This window comes from Leptidea sinapis, chromosome 25 (assembly GCF_905404315.1).
Source record: "Leptidea sinapis chromosome 25, ilLepSina1.1, whole genome shotgun sequence".
Taxonomy (NCBI): Eukaryota; Metazoa; Arthropoda; class Insecta; order Lepidoptera; family Pieridae; genus Leptidea; species Leptidea sinapis.
In genome coordinates this window covers 4,540,193-4,559,299 of record NC_066289.1, presented here as the reverse complement: position 1 = coordinate 4,559,299, position 19,107 = coordinate 4,540,193, and the positions used below count along the sequence as shown (strand labels likewise).

Genomic DNA, 19,107 nt, shown 5'->3' with positions numbered 1-19,107 from the left:
TTTTTGTTAATTTTTTTTAAAGGCCTAGTGAACAATGATTAGCAATATTGTATTTTGTGTAATGTGAACTGCTTACAATTCGTGAACAATTACATACTAGTGCTATTTACACGTTATCACGGTAGTATTGAAACAGAATTGGCGCCTGTTGGTAGCAAGAGAGAGAGATGTGAAGAAATTCACAAAACAAATAAGCATATTTATATTTCACCACTAAAGGATTGAAGTTTTTTTGGATTTAACCACATTTAAAATTTGACAAAAGCTGTCCTACAAATATATGTTGATGTCCGCTTACACTACATATACCAAAAAGATACACTGGAAAAGATATCTAAGTCTTAAAGACAAATTTTATTTAATTCAAGGAACTTAACATTTAAATAACCAGTTTAACTAATTATTTTATCTAAATAAAAATATTATATTTCATTATTAGTTTCTCTCATTAAAGGTTACCTTAACTTATTAAATCCAAATCCTTTTAGAACGCAAAGAAGTAACAAATATAAACAGAAGCCAATAAATAAACATAAAAAATTTCCCCTTTATAATATGAGTCTGATTTTTGATTAAAAACGTAAAAAACCTCCGACTGAACAGATTTTGATCGGAAAATAGGGACTGACGAACGTAAGACTTATAGCAACCCTCTTTTTCGTCTGGGTTTAAAAAAAATACCTTTTTTTAATTTTATTTATTTATTTATTTACATTAAAGTTTACAAAAGAAAATACTTAAAGCTAGTATCAGAAAACCACACGGGTTTGTAATATATGCTAACAAAGAGTTAAATCTAGGTACATTAGCTACAGAACATTAGTGCCAGTTAGATAAATTGTGTAAATATATTTATATTAAGTGACTTAAAAAGTATGATTTTAGTTTTTTCTTAATATTACGAGGATTTATACAGTTCCGTACATCAGTGGGTAATTCATTGATTAGGCGAGGAACTAGGTAAGCATTCGTTCGTTCGCCATATCTATTGAGCGCGCTCGGAGCGCATAAACGGCCCCGAGTGACGGCCCGCGTGCATACAGGATGTTGTACTTTATCCCAGTATTTAGTATTGAAAAAGTTTTCTTTTAACATTGAAGATTTCATCAGTAACTGCACCGGTAAAATTTTGCAATGTTTTAAAAGTTCAGTTTCGGAATAGTCACTATGATTTTTGTTAGGCAAAAGTTTTAATATTCTTTTTTGCAGCTTAAATATTTCATTCAAGTACGAGTTATATGTACGTTCGTAACTACTCAAACCATATTGTATATAAGATTGAGCTAGAGATATAGAGAGTTATACAATAACATTAATTTTACATTAAAGGGAATACGATTTCTTAAAATCGTCATATTAGCTAAAAATTGCCTAAGCTTATTGCAGACGTATTCAATATGGTTATTCCAATTAAATTTACTATCTATATATAGGCCTAAATATGTAACAGAGTCGACTACTTCAATAGCGGGGTATTTACAAATGCTGTTATTTGAGTGCAAACAACTATGGTCGTGGGCAAGAATGTCATCCATTGGACGTTTTGCGAGGTTTGGTGATCATATGATTATTAGCTTAGTTTTACCTGGATTAATTACCAAACCAGCATCGTGAAACCACTTATTCAATGTATTAAAATCAGACTGCAGGTGGTCGCGAGCATTTTTAAGATCTTTATCAGCGATCAGAAGCCATGTATCATCTGCAAATTGATAACACATGTAGTAATTTATGTATTTATGCATATCATTTACATATGAGAGAAAATGAAGAGGGCCCAGCACTGAGCCCTGCGCTGTACCTTCTGTAGATGATACATGCTTACTAGATGCAGTATCGATCTTAACTGTAAAAGTTCTATTGTGGAGGTAATTTTCGCACCATTATAATAACGGTCCACGAACACCACACCTAGCAAGCTTCTCTACCCAGTGTTTATGCGTCAAAATCTCAAAAGCATGCGAAAAGTCAATAAATAAAGCCAGCACATGCACAATTCTTTCTTATTCAGATGATCGTTGACTTCATTTGTAAATTTTGACAGAAGATCAGATGCGCCTTTACCAGCCTGAAATCCAAACTGATTTGGGTAAATCACGTTCTGTTTTCTATAGAAACTATGTATTTGGTCACTAATACATTTTTCTACAATCTTATCAGTACACGAAAGTAGTGTAATTGGACGATAATTACAAAAGATACTTCGTGATCCCTTTTTGTAAACCGGTCGGACACATCCAACTTTTAATTCGTCGGGATACAGTCCTGTTTTTACGCTCTGATTAATTAAATGAGCTATTGCTACAGATGCGTCGTTATCTACAATTTTAATATCTGAAACTTTAATATTATCGAGTCCAGGAGCTTTATTATTATTTAATTTTTTAATTATCTTATGAACATCAATACTAGTTACATCTTCGAAGCGAATACTGGAGTCTGTTCCTATATCAAACTTTTTAGCATTGATGAGTTTATTGTTACAATTCGGAATAATGGCTTTCACTGCATTATCGAACTCATTAGCGAAGTGTTGAGCAATAGTTGTATTGGAAAGCCCTTGTGCACTAAACGCCTTAAGTATTGCCTCATCGATTGCAATACTTAAGGCGTTTAGTGAACATCGATAATTTTTGTCGTCCTAACATCTGATTAACAATTTGGTATATTTTTTTTGTGTTTCTAAAGTTATCACTTATCAGTTTAATGTAATATGCGTTTCGTTTATATTCTATAATTTTTTGTATTTTATTACGTATTTTATTATATTCTAGTCTTAACACCGGATTATTTAAATTATTCTTCCAGGATTTAAATAAATTGTCCCGTTTCTCGCACAGTCGCATAATATTTCTATCAATCCAGGGGAGTCTTATGGCATAGCGATGATTGTACTTACGTGATTTTTCGGTGGTAGCAGCATTATTTGCATTATTAAAAGAATTGTATATAAAGACATATATCATGCGTGGACAGTGCATTTTTTTTGTTTGAAACCATTTAACTTTCCGTAATTCGTTGGTAAGTAGGTACAGCGTAATTAATAACTGGTTTAGTTACACGCTGTATGCGCGCGGGCGTCCCGCCACCGATGCAGCTTAGAATCACCGCACGATGATCGGCTAGTACCATAGATAATACACTATATACTAGAGATAGATGTGCAACTCATGTTTTTATTTTGTAAAATCAGTGTACCTAGGCCAAGAGATGGCGCTGCGTTATTTTTACGCTCTAAGCGTACCGTCGCTAGATGGCGCTAATTATGTTTATAATTTTTACTATTCTTGTAGACCGTATTGGATGCATGTTGTTTGTTTTGTGTGGGTGGAAATTATTTTTCATTTATTAAGTTCAGCAGTCACCTTTGAATAAAGAGAAACATTCAATGATTACAACACCATAGTCAATTCTTTAATAAGTAAGTTAAGTGAGTTTTTTGCTATCACTAGCTCCATCTATCATGTATGTTAAATTGTTAAATTATTGCCATCGTGGTGAAGTTGCAGCGTACCTAGTAGAATAGGTGGCAGCACTTTCAATGTAAATTTTGAAAAAGTTGCACCCCCCTGGCTAGTACGGTGTCCAACACTGCCGAGTACGGATGTAATTTAGGGGAGCGTACAAATATGTGATCAATGCAGATTTAGTAATAATGTTTAATCTAGGTTCTATTCTCGTATATTCAGTAATCCCGCACATCTATCCACGTTCGCTTAGTGTTTCAAGATAAAAATATAGGATCAAAAAGATTTTAAATCCATGTTGGTGTCACCGATTAAAACACAGTTTTGCTTAGAATCAAACTTAGAAATGTGTTTACCTAGTTCCTTAACAAAAGTGATTTTGTTTGTTGAAGGTGGTCTATATATGACACATACAATAGCATCTTGGGTGTTTGTTGTAATATTTCCACATATGCACTCAAACGTTTTACTTAATATATCATCACAAACAGTGAATTTAATGTAGTTCTTAACGTACAATATAATAACACCTCCTCGCATATTATTTCGCAATTGTGAGAACATATTATACCCAGGTATATTAAAAAACTGTTCGAAACCGCCAATAATACCTACTTCTGTTAATGCAATTACGTCTAAAGGAAACTGGCAACTATGAATAACTTGGAGTAATTTTGTAAAATGTTTTTTTATGGATCTAATATTTAAGTGCAAACAAGATAAAGCTAAATGATTACTGGCTGGTAATCGTTGAAAAAAAGTGTTTATGGAATGACAATCAAACAATTCATGAACTTGTGCATCCATTATCTAATAGTAGAACTTATTATATCTAAAGTACTATTATCTAGTTATTAATAAGTGTAAGGTAAATCTAAAACTAAGTATGTGAATATAACTTTCAAATAACTACTGATAAATAAAAAGAGTATACTTAAATTATAATGTAGATATATACTTAAATAGCTAGTAATTGCTTTATATCCTGATCGGATCTAATGTAGTGGATCTTACTATCACTAGATTTCCTCACACATACTTTACCGTCCTTGCACCATATGAACTGGAAGGAGCTTCTTAGTTGAGTTTTGGCATTATATAAAGGTGTTTTTACATACTTGGTTAGGGCTTCTCTTATATACACTCTGTTGTCAGCTTTGTCCTTAGGGGCATCAAGCAGCAGCATTCCTACGGTGAGGCATTTATCCTTACTAGCTTCAATTAATTGATTACTATTTTCGATTTCATATTCACAAGGAAGGGGGCCGGGCTTATCCCTAGAGCCTGGTAGCCGCTGAGATGATTGAAGCTCTCCCTCGTCTATATTTAATTTTAAGGCAACAGTCTTCATCACTTTGTCTACATCTTTTAAGGGCATTTCAGGTAGACCGGCAATTTCTACAGCCATAGGTAGGGATTTTTGTTCGAATGCTTTTAATCCTTGTTCCAGCACGATCACACGCAGCTGCGGTTTTTGTTTTTAATGTCTGTTCCATGCTGGTAATTTGGTCGCTTAAAAAGTCAAGCGATGCCTGAAATAGTGTTTCCATTACTGCCTATTGACCAATAAAATTTAAAAAAACTGGAGTTAACGCTGAAATGTATAGACACAGCAGTCGACGGTTATTATGATGTCATTTGTGGCATGTGCCATATATCGGCTTCGATTTTGTATGAGGTGCATTGTCTATTTGTATAGAATGTCATTGTTTTTAGAACTAAATTATTAAGTACCAAGAAGGTAGAAAATTTAAACACCCGTTCCTTTTATGCAAGGGAGGGGGATAGTAATATATACAATAAGGGACAAGACGAGCAGGATGCTGTTAATAATTGATACGCCCTGCCCATTAAAATGCAGTGCCGCTCAAGATTCCTGAAAAACCGAAAATTGAGCGGCACTACAACTGTGCCCGTCACCTTGAGACATAAGACATTAAGTCTCATTTGCCCAGTAATTTCACTAGCTACGGCGCCCTTCAGATCGAAATACAGTAAGGCTTTCACATTAATGCTTCACGGCAGGTGTAGGCGCTGTTGCGGTACCTATAATCTAGCCGGCATCCTGTGTAAAGAATCCCACTGGTTGCCCCCAATTGTGATTAACATAGTGATTATAACACAGCTAGTATGCCTATGCACATTTATTATACATTATCAAGAAGATATTGAGCTGTTCAACTATTAAGTAAAAATACTTATTACAATTATCTTTAAAACAAACTCTTATTAGTTTTAAACACGTAAGTTATAATACCGCGAATGGCTCTCATATCTGCAGCACAATGATGGTATTAATATAGGAAGCATTGCCCCATAAAATGTCATGGCAATGCTCCACATCAAAAAACTTGACAAGAAATTGTCACCGTATATTTGTATTCTTTCAGCTTGCTCGATTTTTTTATACTTTCTAATTTAGTTCATCTATTCAACCTTGCGAGTTTTTTGAGTGCAGTAGGCAAAATAAGGTAAGTACATCACCTTCAAGATAGGTACAAAAAATCTTACACTTCAATGCTAGTAATAAAGATGGTCTTCTTAACTGGGCTGCGCGCTACAATTTGCAGTAATTAATACAATATGATACTACAAGTGAGTTTCGCCTGTAATTTAGTGGAACAAGGATTTAAATAATGTGTGTTGTTTAAACAAAAGTAAGCACCACAACAAGGTCATCATTTCTTTTACGCGATCTTTATCAGCTCTAAGTTCTACTTTACAATATATGTTCTGTTACAATGATTTGCAATTAAAAAGAACCTGCCAAAGTGTTCAGAGATATTTTCAATATTTTTAATGGCTTCGTTTATCTATTTATAAAAGGTAGAATTATGCTCGCGACTTCATCTGCGTAGAAGTCCGCATGTGGTCCAAAGAGAAATGTAACCTCACAAAATATCTGCTTATTGTAAGTAGTAGACTACTGATTGCAGATTAGCACGTATAAAAAATAAATAATTAAGTAATTAAAACAGTGGCACCTTGGGGGTACCGACGGAAGTAAAAACTTGAACAATTAGGTACGTGTGTATTTTTAGAATCGTTAGGAAATATATTACACAACAAACATCGCACAAGAAACATCATTCCACAGCTTCGGGTATGTGGAAGAAAAACCCGCACTCAACAGTGCGGTTTTCAAGGAACTTCACACATCTAGATGGTGGGGATGATATACTAATTTGTGGCGTGTCGAGCGAAGGTGGAATTATGCGGCTGGAATCAGGTGAAACAGTTCTTCAAAACACACCCAGTGATAAATGCGATATAAGACACAATGAAGCGACGTAAAACTTGGCCCTCTACAAATTTCTAATTCCTGAGGTAACTCGCAATAAGATGATTCAGTGTGTATGTGAGATTGAAAGAAACTCCACTGCCAACTGATGACATTAGGAAGCAGTAAGTTAAGATAAAGAAGAAGACTTGAGATGTTTAGGTTTGAAAGAGCGACATCGCAAGTCAATTTCCTACTACGCAATTATTGGGGTTGAGCAGGTTATCAACTGTAAAGTAGATCCTGTAGATGAAGCCACAACCTGAGAGTTGAGCTAGACATACAAAGATATACGAACCATATTCGTCACTCGAAAGGTTGGCTCAGTTGGAAACGCGCTCGGAAGGAACACGAGAGGTCGCGGCTTCGAGTCCAGCATCGTTCATAAATTTTGGTTACATATTTTATTAAAGAAGTCCAGAAGTAAGGGATATCACTTTAAATATAACAAATTGTATAAAGAAGAAGAGATAACGCTAGATCACACACATATTCAGTTACTATAATAAATAATTAGGAGTTTGGCTAGGAGGTGTTATGTATCTGCCATTAAACCTGAATTTCAGACCTTGCCTCTTCATAATTCTTTAGGCAGTGTCAGTTTATGCGAGAATACTTTTCTAGGTATCAGAGCATAAGGTATAATAATCAATACATGGAGTAAGTTTAATATGATGCCTCTGTGCTGTGCCACAAAATGATGATGGTGGACAGCATTTGCAAAAGTCTATTTAGAGGAAGGAGAAGGGAACATACGAACACTTAAATAGAAATTGTGCATGGAAGGCACATTTTGACTAACATTCTCTATACATGGTTTGTCATGTTCACTAAAATGGTGTTCCTTGGGTTGTATGCCTATCATCTCCTTCCCTCAAATATATGAGAAGGGAACAATGGCTGGTCCACGCATCAACTCGTGAATGGGTGCTGCTTGAGGTTGACCTGATAAAGTTATAAAATGTGGGTATTGTTGGATGTGATTACTGATTATGAAAGTAATCATTAGCATCATGTTCATGAAGCATCCTTACACAAACATTGAAATCAAGCTCTGATGGCTCCAATTATAGTTTACTAGCTGACCCGGCAAACGTTGTTTTGCCATATAAAGTATAATTCACGCGATAGTTTTATAAGTAATAAAATATTGCCTATATTATAGCCTGTACATCATTTTGTTCTATTGTCAATAGTTTTTGCAGCGCACGCAAAAATAGGTTTTCGATTTTACACCTTGTGTTACAAAATAGCAATTTTATTACGGATCCCTAATTTTGAAAAAAGAAAAACATAGAGTATAGCCTTCCTCGATAAATGGACTACCCAACACTGAAAGAATCATTCAAATCGGACCAGTAGTACCAGAGATTAGCGCGTTCAAACAAACAAACAAACAAACACTGCAGCTTTATAATATTAGTATAGATTATTTATTAAATTTGGTATTTAAAACTCTTTTAGCTAATTCAAATTCAGATACTTTTATTCAAAATAGGATTTAAAATCACTTATTGAACGTCAAAATCTACCACCCGTTCAAAAGAGACTGCCTCAGACCTGAGAAGAATGGGCGCAAGTAACTCAGCGGGCTTTTTATAATAATATAAAATATGGATTACAATGTAATATCGTACAATAAACATTTATAATTAAAGAGCCAGTAAGTGATTGCTTTATTCCCAGTCCGTGGTGCCATTAAGAAAATCGTTTATGCTATAATAACCTTTCCCACACAAACGTTTTTTAACAACTTTTAAATTTCGTAACACATTTGTTTTGTACATTTTCTGGGATCATATTGTAGAAGCATATACATCGCCCAACAAAAGACTTACTAACTCGACCCAACCGAGTAGTAGGCATAACAAGTTTATGTTTGTTCCTTGTGTTAACATTATGAATGTCAGTTTCTAGAACATTCCTCAATGTGCTTATGAACATACAAAACATTATCAAAAATGTATTGAGAAGTAACAGTCAAAATGTTTATTTCTTTAAATTTTTCTCTTAATGATTCTTTAGGACCAAAGTTATAAATCGCGCGAATACCATTGGACATAGTTAGGTAGAAAGGAGTCAAACCACACTTTGGTCAAAATAGAGTTTAGTATGCCATCATACTCCTGAAGGTCGAACTTATCTTGTAGTGAAAACCCTATTTTTAAAATGTACACAGAACCTGATTTTTTTTTTTTGGAAATTTTCATAGGATATTCATATAGAAGATTATTTAGAGCTGAAACTTCAAATGCCTTTAACTCAAAAGCGCCTTTCTGTGGTTTGAGTCCTTTCTGCTTAACTACGTCCAATTCATATACCATATGCAGAACCTTACAAACTATTTTTTTTGTATAGTGCGGCCTATGACATTCTATATTACGGCTATTGTAAAGTACTCTATTGATTGAAAAAAGTGGGCATTGACTTTCTTGTATGTTCTTCTCAAGAGCTACATATGGTAGATTCAGTAATTTAAAAGAAATATTTGTAGTGATAATTCAAAATCGCTAAATTTACATAAGCCTAATTGAAAGCTTACTTGACTTTGACTTAGTTGTAGTTTTATATTACACCCACTTTTAAAAATTACAACAATAACAATAATTCTGCAACAAATTTCTCAAAACAAATTCTGCAAGAAAAAGCAATATGAATATAAAAATATTTATTTCATATAGAATAGAAACAAATTATAAAATCATTTTTTTTTGCATATCTATATTACAGTACAAAATGTTTGTTTTACATTCACTTACTGCTAGATCACTGAATATTGAATCAATATAAAACAAAGTAAATAATAATGTCAATCATTTAAGTCCTGTATGTCACTTAGATATTGTTTTAAAGCTAGGTTAAGCGCATCAATAAACTGTATTAAGTTCACTTGTGCTGGAGCATGTAGTGCTTTTGCCAGAAATGGGAGGCGTCTTAGTGCTCGCCCTGACATATTTGCAGCAGCTGCCTCCATTGCAACTTCACGCAATTGTAATGAAGCTCTAGAACCTTCCGAGTCTGCAAATCTCGAGGCTTCCAGCACATGTAATGTCAGCAATGTTTCTTTAGGAACCACAACACCACGATTCATTAACTCACAGCAACAGCCATGTAGTATCTTATAAGCAGCACGATCTGAGGGTGGACCCACAAGGCGCTTTATGTCTGCTCTGTCAACAAATGCTACATCAATGGCCCCTGTCACATTGGATGTGGTCAAAACTAATGCATTGGGATGATGTTTTAACCTATCTAGTTGTGTGAGGATTGCATTCACTGCTCTTATGGAGTCTGAGGGCTCTAATCCCGCTATTGCAGCACGACGGGTATGAGCAAGAGATTCTATTTCATCAACAAGAATACATGCAAATAGTCTTTTGTCCTCCACTATTTCTCGAATACGATCAAATAATTTTGCTACTAACTTCCCACTTTCAGAAAACCATTTAGAAAAGAGTCCATGTGCATTAATTTCTAAAAGGCGAGCTCGAGGGAATTTATGACTAAGACGAATAGCAAGTTTCTGAGCAAGAGCCCGACAAAGACTCGTTTTTCCAGTGCCTGGTGGACCATGTAATAGTACAACTCGATTCCAGCTAATTATATTAGAATCAACATTGCGATCTGAAAATTCAAAAGCTGTTTCAACAAATCGCAATGTGTCTTCTTTTAATTTTGAATCATAAACTAAACTCTCCCATAATCCGTGAAATTGTTCTGCTGGCAAAGCACAAACTTCTGCAGCAGCTATTTCTTCCCCAGATGCAGAGTCCATCATTGTATCAGTCTCGGCACCAAATGTGTCCAAAGTGTATATGTGATATTTAATTTCACATTCTGTTAACACTACTGCAGAAGAATCATTTTCTACATCGCAAAACGTTATACATTGAACATGTTCCATTAATTCTTGATTCTCGTAGAAATCATCATCAGTTAGAGAAGCACCTGGTGTGAGAGATACAAAGTTGGCTAAAAACGTATGCACTAAATCTTTGATATATTCTTTACTTGCACGACTTTGCCTTCGTTGAACAACTTCGACATGTAAAAGGATAGCCATTATAAAAGTGAAGAATGAGCACTCCAACAGAAATAATACCAGAGATATATTATTACAATAATACTATGAATATTTATCAGTTTAGTTTCATAGAACTTGTAAAAGTTAACCGCCAATCGCTATCTCAAAGTTTAAACTTCCAAAGAGAATATAATCGCTACGTTTTACAATCTTCAACCGATTTGAGGATTGAGAAGAAAGATGAAAGAAATATTTATTTAAACGATGAATGATAGTCACAGAACACTATAAAGCACCATAATATTATTAAACCTAAAAAATTTAATTTTTTTACAAAATATGAACATCACTTTTTATTCAAATCAAAAGTTTTCTTTTCTTTTTATATCTACCGCCACTTCGGAAAGGGTTGAACTTTAATGAGAAGATTTTTTATTTTTTTATTAGCAATTATAAAAAATATATAACTTTAATAATTCGAATAATATAAAGCAGACTTTCTGTTTACAGGATCATCCTGCCACCACAAGTAGCGCACGTTCACGAGCACGACCTGACGCATGGGCCAGCCATCGCCTTCCTTGACCATATTTTAAGGAGGGTAATGACCTATCACACGTCGCCTCCACAAGCAGTGACAACTCAACCAATTAACAAAAAAAAATTATCTACATTTTAAGCAATACTCACAAAATACCTCTATTAAATCTTATATTTCAGTACACAGTTACGGACTTCCGTTTGGACTTATTTAATGATTTCACAGGATAAAATAAAATATATATATATATATTATGAACACCATGCGATTAAACTTTAAAAATTTAGTCACCCCACTCAATTGCCAGGAAGTCATCTTCGTCGTCAAAATAGTATTTCTTCATTCGAATACTAGTGTCATTGAGTACTGTAATGATATTCTTGTAATTTACTGGGACAAATTGCATACTCCTGCCAAATGTAGCCTTCTTCTACCTTTTACATAGCGTAAAATTTGGGTTATTTGCTTGTATTATTCGCCCGGGAATAGCACCACCCCATCTCCTCCCGTGGGTGTCGTAAGAGGCGACTAAGGGATACAAACAACGGAGGATGGGCAGCAGTATCTTCCGTTATAAGCACACCATTTACTGCGATCGCCAAGCGTGCCGATTATGGCAAAAACGCCCTAAATATGACAGACACAATAAGGCCCCGGCCCCCAGTCCCTGGCGGCCCCGCTCGTGGTGGCCACGGTAGCAGCAACACAAGCGGCGGGGCAGGGGTTGCTAAGAATTCCCGGGTGCGGCAGCGCTACCAGAAACGAAGACCATTGGCCCTGGCAACATACAATGTCAAGACACTGCGGACCAACGAGAAGTTGGAGGAAGTTGTGAGTAACCCGGACGAGTCATGCTGCCGTTAAAAGACGGCAGCATGACTCGTCCGGGTTAATTACCACACTCACACAGAATACCGGCGTGAAGTAGCGGTCTAGTGCCGCTATGTTTTGCATGGGTTAGTGTCGAGGACCGGTGGCCATTCCCTCCCCCTTCCCCAACAAAGATTATGAAAGCGGTCCCTAAAGAGATAGTAACCCAGGAGGGTACCGGCTCTACCAGAGTAGGCGAATCCCTCCCCGAGCACTCTAGCTCGGGCTGCCCTTCGTATTCTGGGGAGGGCACAGAACCACGCATGACCAAGGACAAACGCGGCAGTAACACCACGGCACCCCGCTCCACACTCAACGTGGACTTTTGCAACATCAGGGAAATTCACTCCAACTTAAACGCCGTCCACCACCACCTTGAGACGGCGCAGCGGGCCTTGTGTTTCCTTACGGAGACGCAGATATCTCGACCCAGCGATACGTCATATTTAACGTACCCCGGGTACAAAATTGAGCACAATTTTTTGCCTCATGCCAGGGTATGTGTGTACGTTAGGGAGGATATCTGCTGTCGCCGTCTCGGCAATTTTGAGGGTGTCTCCTGTCCACTCTCTGGCTCCGCGTAGATTTATAGGACCGAGTCCGCATCTATGCGTGTGTCTACAGGTCCCATAGTGGTAACGCAGAAACCGATCATCTCATGGGCTGCGTTCAAGCGGCAATTGACGACGTGCTTGCACAGATCCCCTCAGCTGAAATCGTAGTCTTGGGTGATTTCAACGGGCACAATGGCGACTGGCTTGGATCACGTACCACAGACTACGCAGGGCGATCTGTGCATAATTTTGCATTGGTGTATGTTCTGTCCCAATTGGTTAAGTCGCCAACGCGGCTCCCGGATGTGGATAGCCACATGCCGTCCTTATTGGATCTTCTGCTGACTACACATCCCGATGGTTACCAGGTCTTTGTCGACGCCCCTCTCGGAACGTCTGACCATTGCCTGGTCAGGAGTGTAGTGCCCATCCGACGCCAACGTCGCAGACCACCAGCGACCCGCCGCGTTTGGCACTACAAGTCAGCAGATTGGGATAGGATGCGTTCCTTTTTTGCATCCTACCCTTGGGGCAGGGTTTGTATCCCTTCGGATGATCCTAGTGCCTACGCCGTTACAGTAGCCGATGTGATACTACAGGGCATGGATATTTTTATGCCAAGCTCTGTTGTACCGATCGGTGGCAGATCACAGCCTTGGTTCGATGCGTCAGTTAAAGCAGCATCTGACTGCAAAAAACAGGCGTATCAAACTTGGGTTGCGGCGCTGGGCACAAAGGATCCGAACTGCATAGTTCTTATGAAGAAATACAACCGTGCCTCCAGATTTTTTAAGCGGCAAATCGCCCTTGCAAAGTCAAAACACGTCATCAAAATCGGCGAGCAGCTTTCCAGTTACCCGACCGGAACACGCAAGTTCTGGTCGTTGTCGAAAGCTGCTCTGGGTAACTTCAGCCAGTCGTCCATGCCGCCGTTGCACATGAGGAATGACACAGAGAAAGCCGATCTTCTGTGCGCTCTTTTCGCCTCCAACTCGACTCTTGACGACAACGGAAAAACACCACCGACCATCCCGCGGTGTCAGAGCTCTATGCCTTAAGTACAGTTCAGACAGAAAACTGTTAGGCGAGCTCTGTTTTCGTTGGACTTCAGGAAGTCGAGCGGGCCGGATGGCACTTCTCCAATCGTGCTTAGAACGTGTGCCCCTGAGTTGACGCCGGTGCTTACGCGTTTATTCCGGCACTCTTAATCCAAAGGCGTAGTCCCTGACTCATGGAAGTCAGCCCTTGTCCATCCGATCCAAAAAAAGGAGACAGTTTGGTTCCGGTAAACTACAGGCCTATTGCTATTACCTCCCTGCTCTCCAAAATCATGGAGAGCATAATTAGCCGTCAGCTCATGGTATACCTAGAGGGTCACCAGTTGATCAACGACCGACAATACGGCTTTCGCCATGGTCGGTCGGCAGGTGATCTTCTGGTATACCTAACACATAGACGGGCTACGGCTATTGAAAGCAAGGGGGAAGGCCTGGCAGTTAGCCTGGATATAGCGAAGGCCTTTGATCGTGTATGGCAAAAGGCGCTCCTCTCAAAACTTCCGTCATTTGGGCTTCCCGAGAGCTTGTGCAAGTGGACCTCCAACTTCCTCACTGGGCGCAGCATACAAGTCGTTGTCGACGGACATTGCTCGAACCCGAAGCCCGTGAATGCTGGAGTGCCCCAAGGCTGTGTGCTATCTCCTACGCTGTTTCTTCTGCATATCAATGATATCTTGGACACCTTCAACATTCATTGCTATGCAGACGACAGCACTGGTGATGCCGTATACACGGGCTATGCAGGTCTCTCTCGGGAAATCGCCGACCAGTGCCGGGAGAAACTTGTGTCTTCTATCGAGGCCTCTCTTGAAAAGGTATCGGAATGGGGTAAATTGAACCTTGTCCAATTTAACCCCCCGAAAACTCAAGTTTGCGCGTTTACCACTAGAAAAACCCAATTTGTCGTATCACCGCTCTTCGACAACATCTCCCTAAAAGCCTCGCCTAGTATCGGAATACTGGGTCTCTAAATCTCGAGCGATTGCCAGTTTCATGGCCATCTGGAGGGCAAAGCCAAATTGGCTTCAAAGAAACTGCGCGTCATTAATAGAGCACGGCAATACTTCAAGCCAGCCCACATTCTAGCGCTGTACAAAGCGCAGGTCCGGCCACACATGGAGTATTGCTGTCATCTCTTATCTTGCGCACCCCAGTATCAGCTCGATCCATTTGACTGCGTGCAACGCAGAGCAGCTCGAATTGTCGGATGTGTGGCGGTCCTCCACAGTGCGGTTTACAAGGAGCTTTCTTCCACGTACTACAAAGCTGTGGAATGAACTTCCTTGTGCGGTGTTTCGGGGACGATACGACATGGGTACCTTCAAAAAAAGCGTGTACACCTTCCTTAAAGGCCGGCAACGCTCCTGTGATTCCTCTGGTGTTCACTTAACAGCAGGTGACCCGTACGCTCGTTTGTCCTCCTATTCCGAAAAAAAAAAGATCATTTATATAAGTGAGGAAGAGAAACGGTCCGAGAATAGACCCTTGTGGTACCCCTACACTGAGAGGAGTCCCAGGAGATCTCCTGCCATTCACTTTGACCCTCTGAATTCTATTGTTTAGGTATGAAGTCCGAACATCGAGCGCATTTCCCTTTATAATAATAATAATAATAAGTTGATTCAACAATAATTGTCCCAATAGTCGTTTCCGTAAACGGTCTTATAGCAAAGAGCCTCGACCATCATCTCAAGAGGCTCTCACTTAATAACTGGATAAAGGGTCAGTTACAGAAAGCAGCTGTTTTGGGAACGGCACGCATCGTGCGGAAGTTCCTCAGTCTGTCGCCCTAACCACCGGCGGAATTGTCGTGAACCAACGCCGGCGGGACTCTATTTTTTATATTTATATTTGTAATATTGTTTTTTTATAAATATGTTATATATATGAATATAATATTTAATATAATAATATATATATAAATGTAGAAAATAAGATGGAATAGTAATAAAGAGTATAATAATACATTATTTCAGACCCTTGATCCATAGTACAGACACAGTATAAAGTATGTAATTAAAATAAAGTAAAAAAATAAAGTCAAAAATATAAATTACAAATAGAAACTAGGTTGCAATATTTACCCAGCGTTGATACATTGCTGAAAGCATCAGCCTGTCAGACAGACTTCTGATAATTCCGTTATTATACGTCTCAACCCTGGACATGAACGATGCAATTCTTTTACGCTGGATAGAATTAAACATATCAATACTAGCCTTCGCGTATATTTCTGAAGCGCTACAGCAACGTTTCAGGCCCATGAGGAATCTAAAAATGTTATTGTAGGCGACTCGTATGCCATCATGCGATGCGTGTAAAACGACTGGCAGAATGACTTAAAGAGAGTAATTCTCACGTCAGGCGCTGATCGGTTAAATTTTCCCGCAATCATATTGCACACCACACAAAGAGCCCTACCTTGACGCTCGATATCTGCGTCATCCTTGAGACAGGACGAAACAATGTGGCCAAGGTACTTGAAGCTGTCCACCATCTTGACAGGTTGTCCGTTAATGCAAACTACGGGGATATTCTGAGGCACCTCTCCCGATCTAAATATTATTATTTCTGTTTATGCCATAATGACATAGCTTCCTGACTAGCGTTGAATCTTGAACACAATCAAAAGCCTTAAATAAATCACAGAAGATGCCAAGTGCATTCTGCGATTCCTCCCAGGCATCAAAAAATATTCATGATAAGCTCAACACCTGCATCCGTTGTTGAACGTCCCCTAGTAAAGCCAAATTGTTTCAAATGAAGTAACTTATGAGAGTTAAAGTAAGTAACCTAAGAAACTAACCTAACCTATCTAAGTCTTAAAATTATTTTTTCAAAAATTTTACTAAGGGTCGGCAAAACCGACACAAGACGATAGTTATTCGGGTCAGAAGAGCATCCCGAATTAAATATTGGTGTAATTTTAATATGTTTCAGGAGGTCAGGAAACACGCCATGATTAATACAATTATTAAAGACTATTGCAAGATGTGGTGCTATGACATCAATTCAACCAGTGCGTGTTACCAGTGATGACTTATGGTACGCAAACGTGGTCGCTAACTATGGGCCTTATGAGAAAGCTCATGGTCGCTCAGAGGGCAATGGAGAGGGCTATGCTCGGAGTATCCCTGCGAGATCGAATCAGCAATGAGGAGATCCGTAGGAGAACCAAAGTAACCGACATAGTCCAAACGATTGCAAAACTGAAGTGGCAGTGGGCAGGGCACATAGTTCGACGGACAGATGGCCGTTGGGGCTGTAAAGTCCTCGAATGGCGACCACGTACCGGAAGCCGCAGTGTTGGTAGCCCCCCCACAAGATGGACCGACGATCTGGTCAAGAGCGCTGGAATACGTTGGATGAGGGCAGTGCAGGACCGATCGTCGTGGAAATCTTTGGGGCAGGACTTTTTCCAGCAATGGACGTCTTCCGGCTGATGATGATGATGATTCGCTCGGGAACATTGTTCCTTCATAGATAATTATACAAAAGAGATCCACAGCTTCTGACATCATATCAAAGAACATACTAACTTATTAATAACTAACGAGAGCATCATATTATTAATCATCTGAAGTGAAAATCATTATTATCATAATTTTGTCTCGTATATATTTTTTAAACTGCATAAAGTACTCCATGTGTTAACAATTTGCAGATGAAAAATGCCTGCTGATCGCTGATAAAAATCCTAAAAATGCTCGCGACCACCTGCAGTCTGATTTTAATACGTTGAATAAGTAGTGTTAAGATGCTGGTTTGGTAATTAACCGAGGTAAAACTAAACTGATAATCATAAAATCACCGTGCAAAACTTCCAATGGATGACTTTCTTGCCCACGACAATAGTTATCTGCACTCGAATAACATCATTTGTAAATGCCCCGCTATTGAAATAGTTGACACTGTTACATATTTAGGCTTACATATAAATCGATACATATAAAACTTATTTAAATGGAGTAACTATATTGAACAAGTCTGTAATAAGCTTAGGCAATTTTTAGCTTATATGACGATTTTAAGAAATCGTATTCCCTTTAAAGTATAATGAATGTTAAACAATTCTCTAGCTCAATCTTAAATTCAGTATGGTTGAGTAGTTACGAGCGTACATTTAACTCTTTTGAGCTGCAAAAAATGATATTAAAATTTATCCCTAACAAAAAACATAGGACTATTCCGAAACTGAACTTTTTAAACATTTCAAAACTTTACCGTTGCAGGTACTGTTGAAATATTCAATTTAAATAAAACTTTACCAAAATATATACTAGGATAACGTACAACATCCTATATTCACGCGGGCCGTCACTCAGGGCCATTTATGCACTCCGAGCGGGATCAATAGATATGGCGAACGCACGAATGCTTACCTAGTTCCTCGTTTAATTAATGAATTACCCACTGATGTACGGGACGGTATAAATCCTCGTAATATTAATAAAAACCCTGAAATCATACTTTTTAAGTCCCTAAATATATCTGTACAATATTTTTAAAGTAAGTTTTTTCAAAGACGAAGAAGTTTGTCGTACTTCAATAAACTTCTGGATTTTTTCTGCAAAAAGTTAAATTTTAATATATGCAATAGCTACATAGGTATTCAGAAATAGTTATGAATGACGATTTGCTAAGATTGACCCGATATACTGCAAAAAAATCTAATAATATATTTATTCTGGCTAAAATTGCAAAGATTTACAAGTAACACTTATTTTCTGTATATTTTTTGGCAGTATATAATTTAGATATATGTGCATTATTTGTTTAGATTATTTGATTTGAAATAATTGTTCTTTGCTTTATTTTCTTAGCGCATTAGTAACAATACCATCAGCTCAAATCAAAATACAGCGGTAGTAGTATCTAGTTCAATAAAAATTACAATAAAACTGAATTCTGAAGGAATCAATTTTGAAAAATAAATGCCTTTATGCCTTTATTTTTTACAAAAAAGAAGAATATTTATATATTTTTTTAACAACAACAATAAACTCGATTAGAAGAGAAACTCCCGGTAGATTTATGGGCAAAAACCATCTTGACGTAGGTTAGACTACCAACATGTTTTACAGCAAATTGATTTGAATTTTGAATAGCCTAGGTGCTAGAGTAAAATTATTCAATCTACCTATATTATTTGAAGTTTAAGCGGATATGTAAATGGTTATTGAAATATATTTTACTTCTCGAAGTTTTGTAATCGAGTATGTTGTACAATTCTTCTTTTATTGAATTTTGGTTTGAGCTGATGGTCTTGTTACCAATGCTCTAAATAAAACAACAACAATAACGGAACTGTCA

At 37.9% G+C, this 19,107-nt stretch overlaps 2 protein-coding genes across 2 annotated transcripts in view; one reads left to right on the top strand and one right to left on the bottom strand.

Annotated features, from left to right (window-relative positions):
• Positions 1 to 19,107, top strand: part of LOC126972073 (O-acyltransferase like protein-like) — a 283,177-nt gene that overhangs the window by 162,478 nt on the left and 101,592 nt on the right. The gene's annotated exons all lie outside the window — the stretch shown is intronic.
• LOC126972086 (pachytene checkpoint protein 2 homolog) lies at positions 9,401 to 10,934 on the bottom strand. The gene has a single exon (XM_050818667.1). The coding sequence runs from the start codon at positions 10,808 to 10,810 to the stop codon at positions 9,557 to 9,559; it is 1,254 nt and encodes a 417-aa protein (XP_050674624.1). The 5' UTR covers positions 10,811 to 10,934; the 3' UTR covers positions 9,401 to 9,556.

Coding starts and splice junctions, on each gene's coding strand:
- LOC126972086 (XM_050818667.1), bottom strand. CDS start 10,810: ATGGCTATCCTTTTACATGTCGAAGTTGTTCAACGAAGGCAAAGTCGT.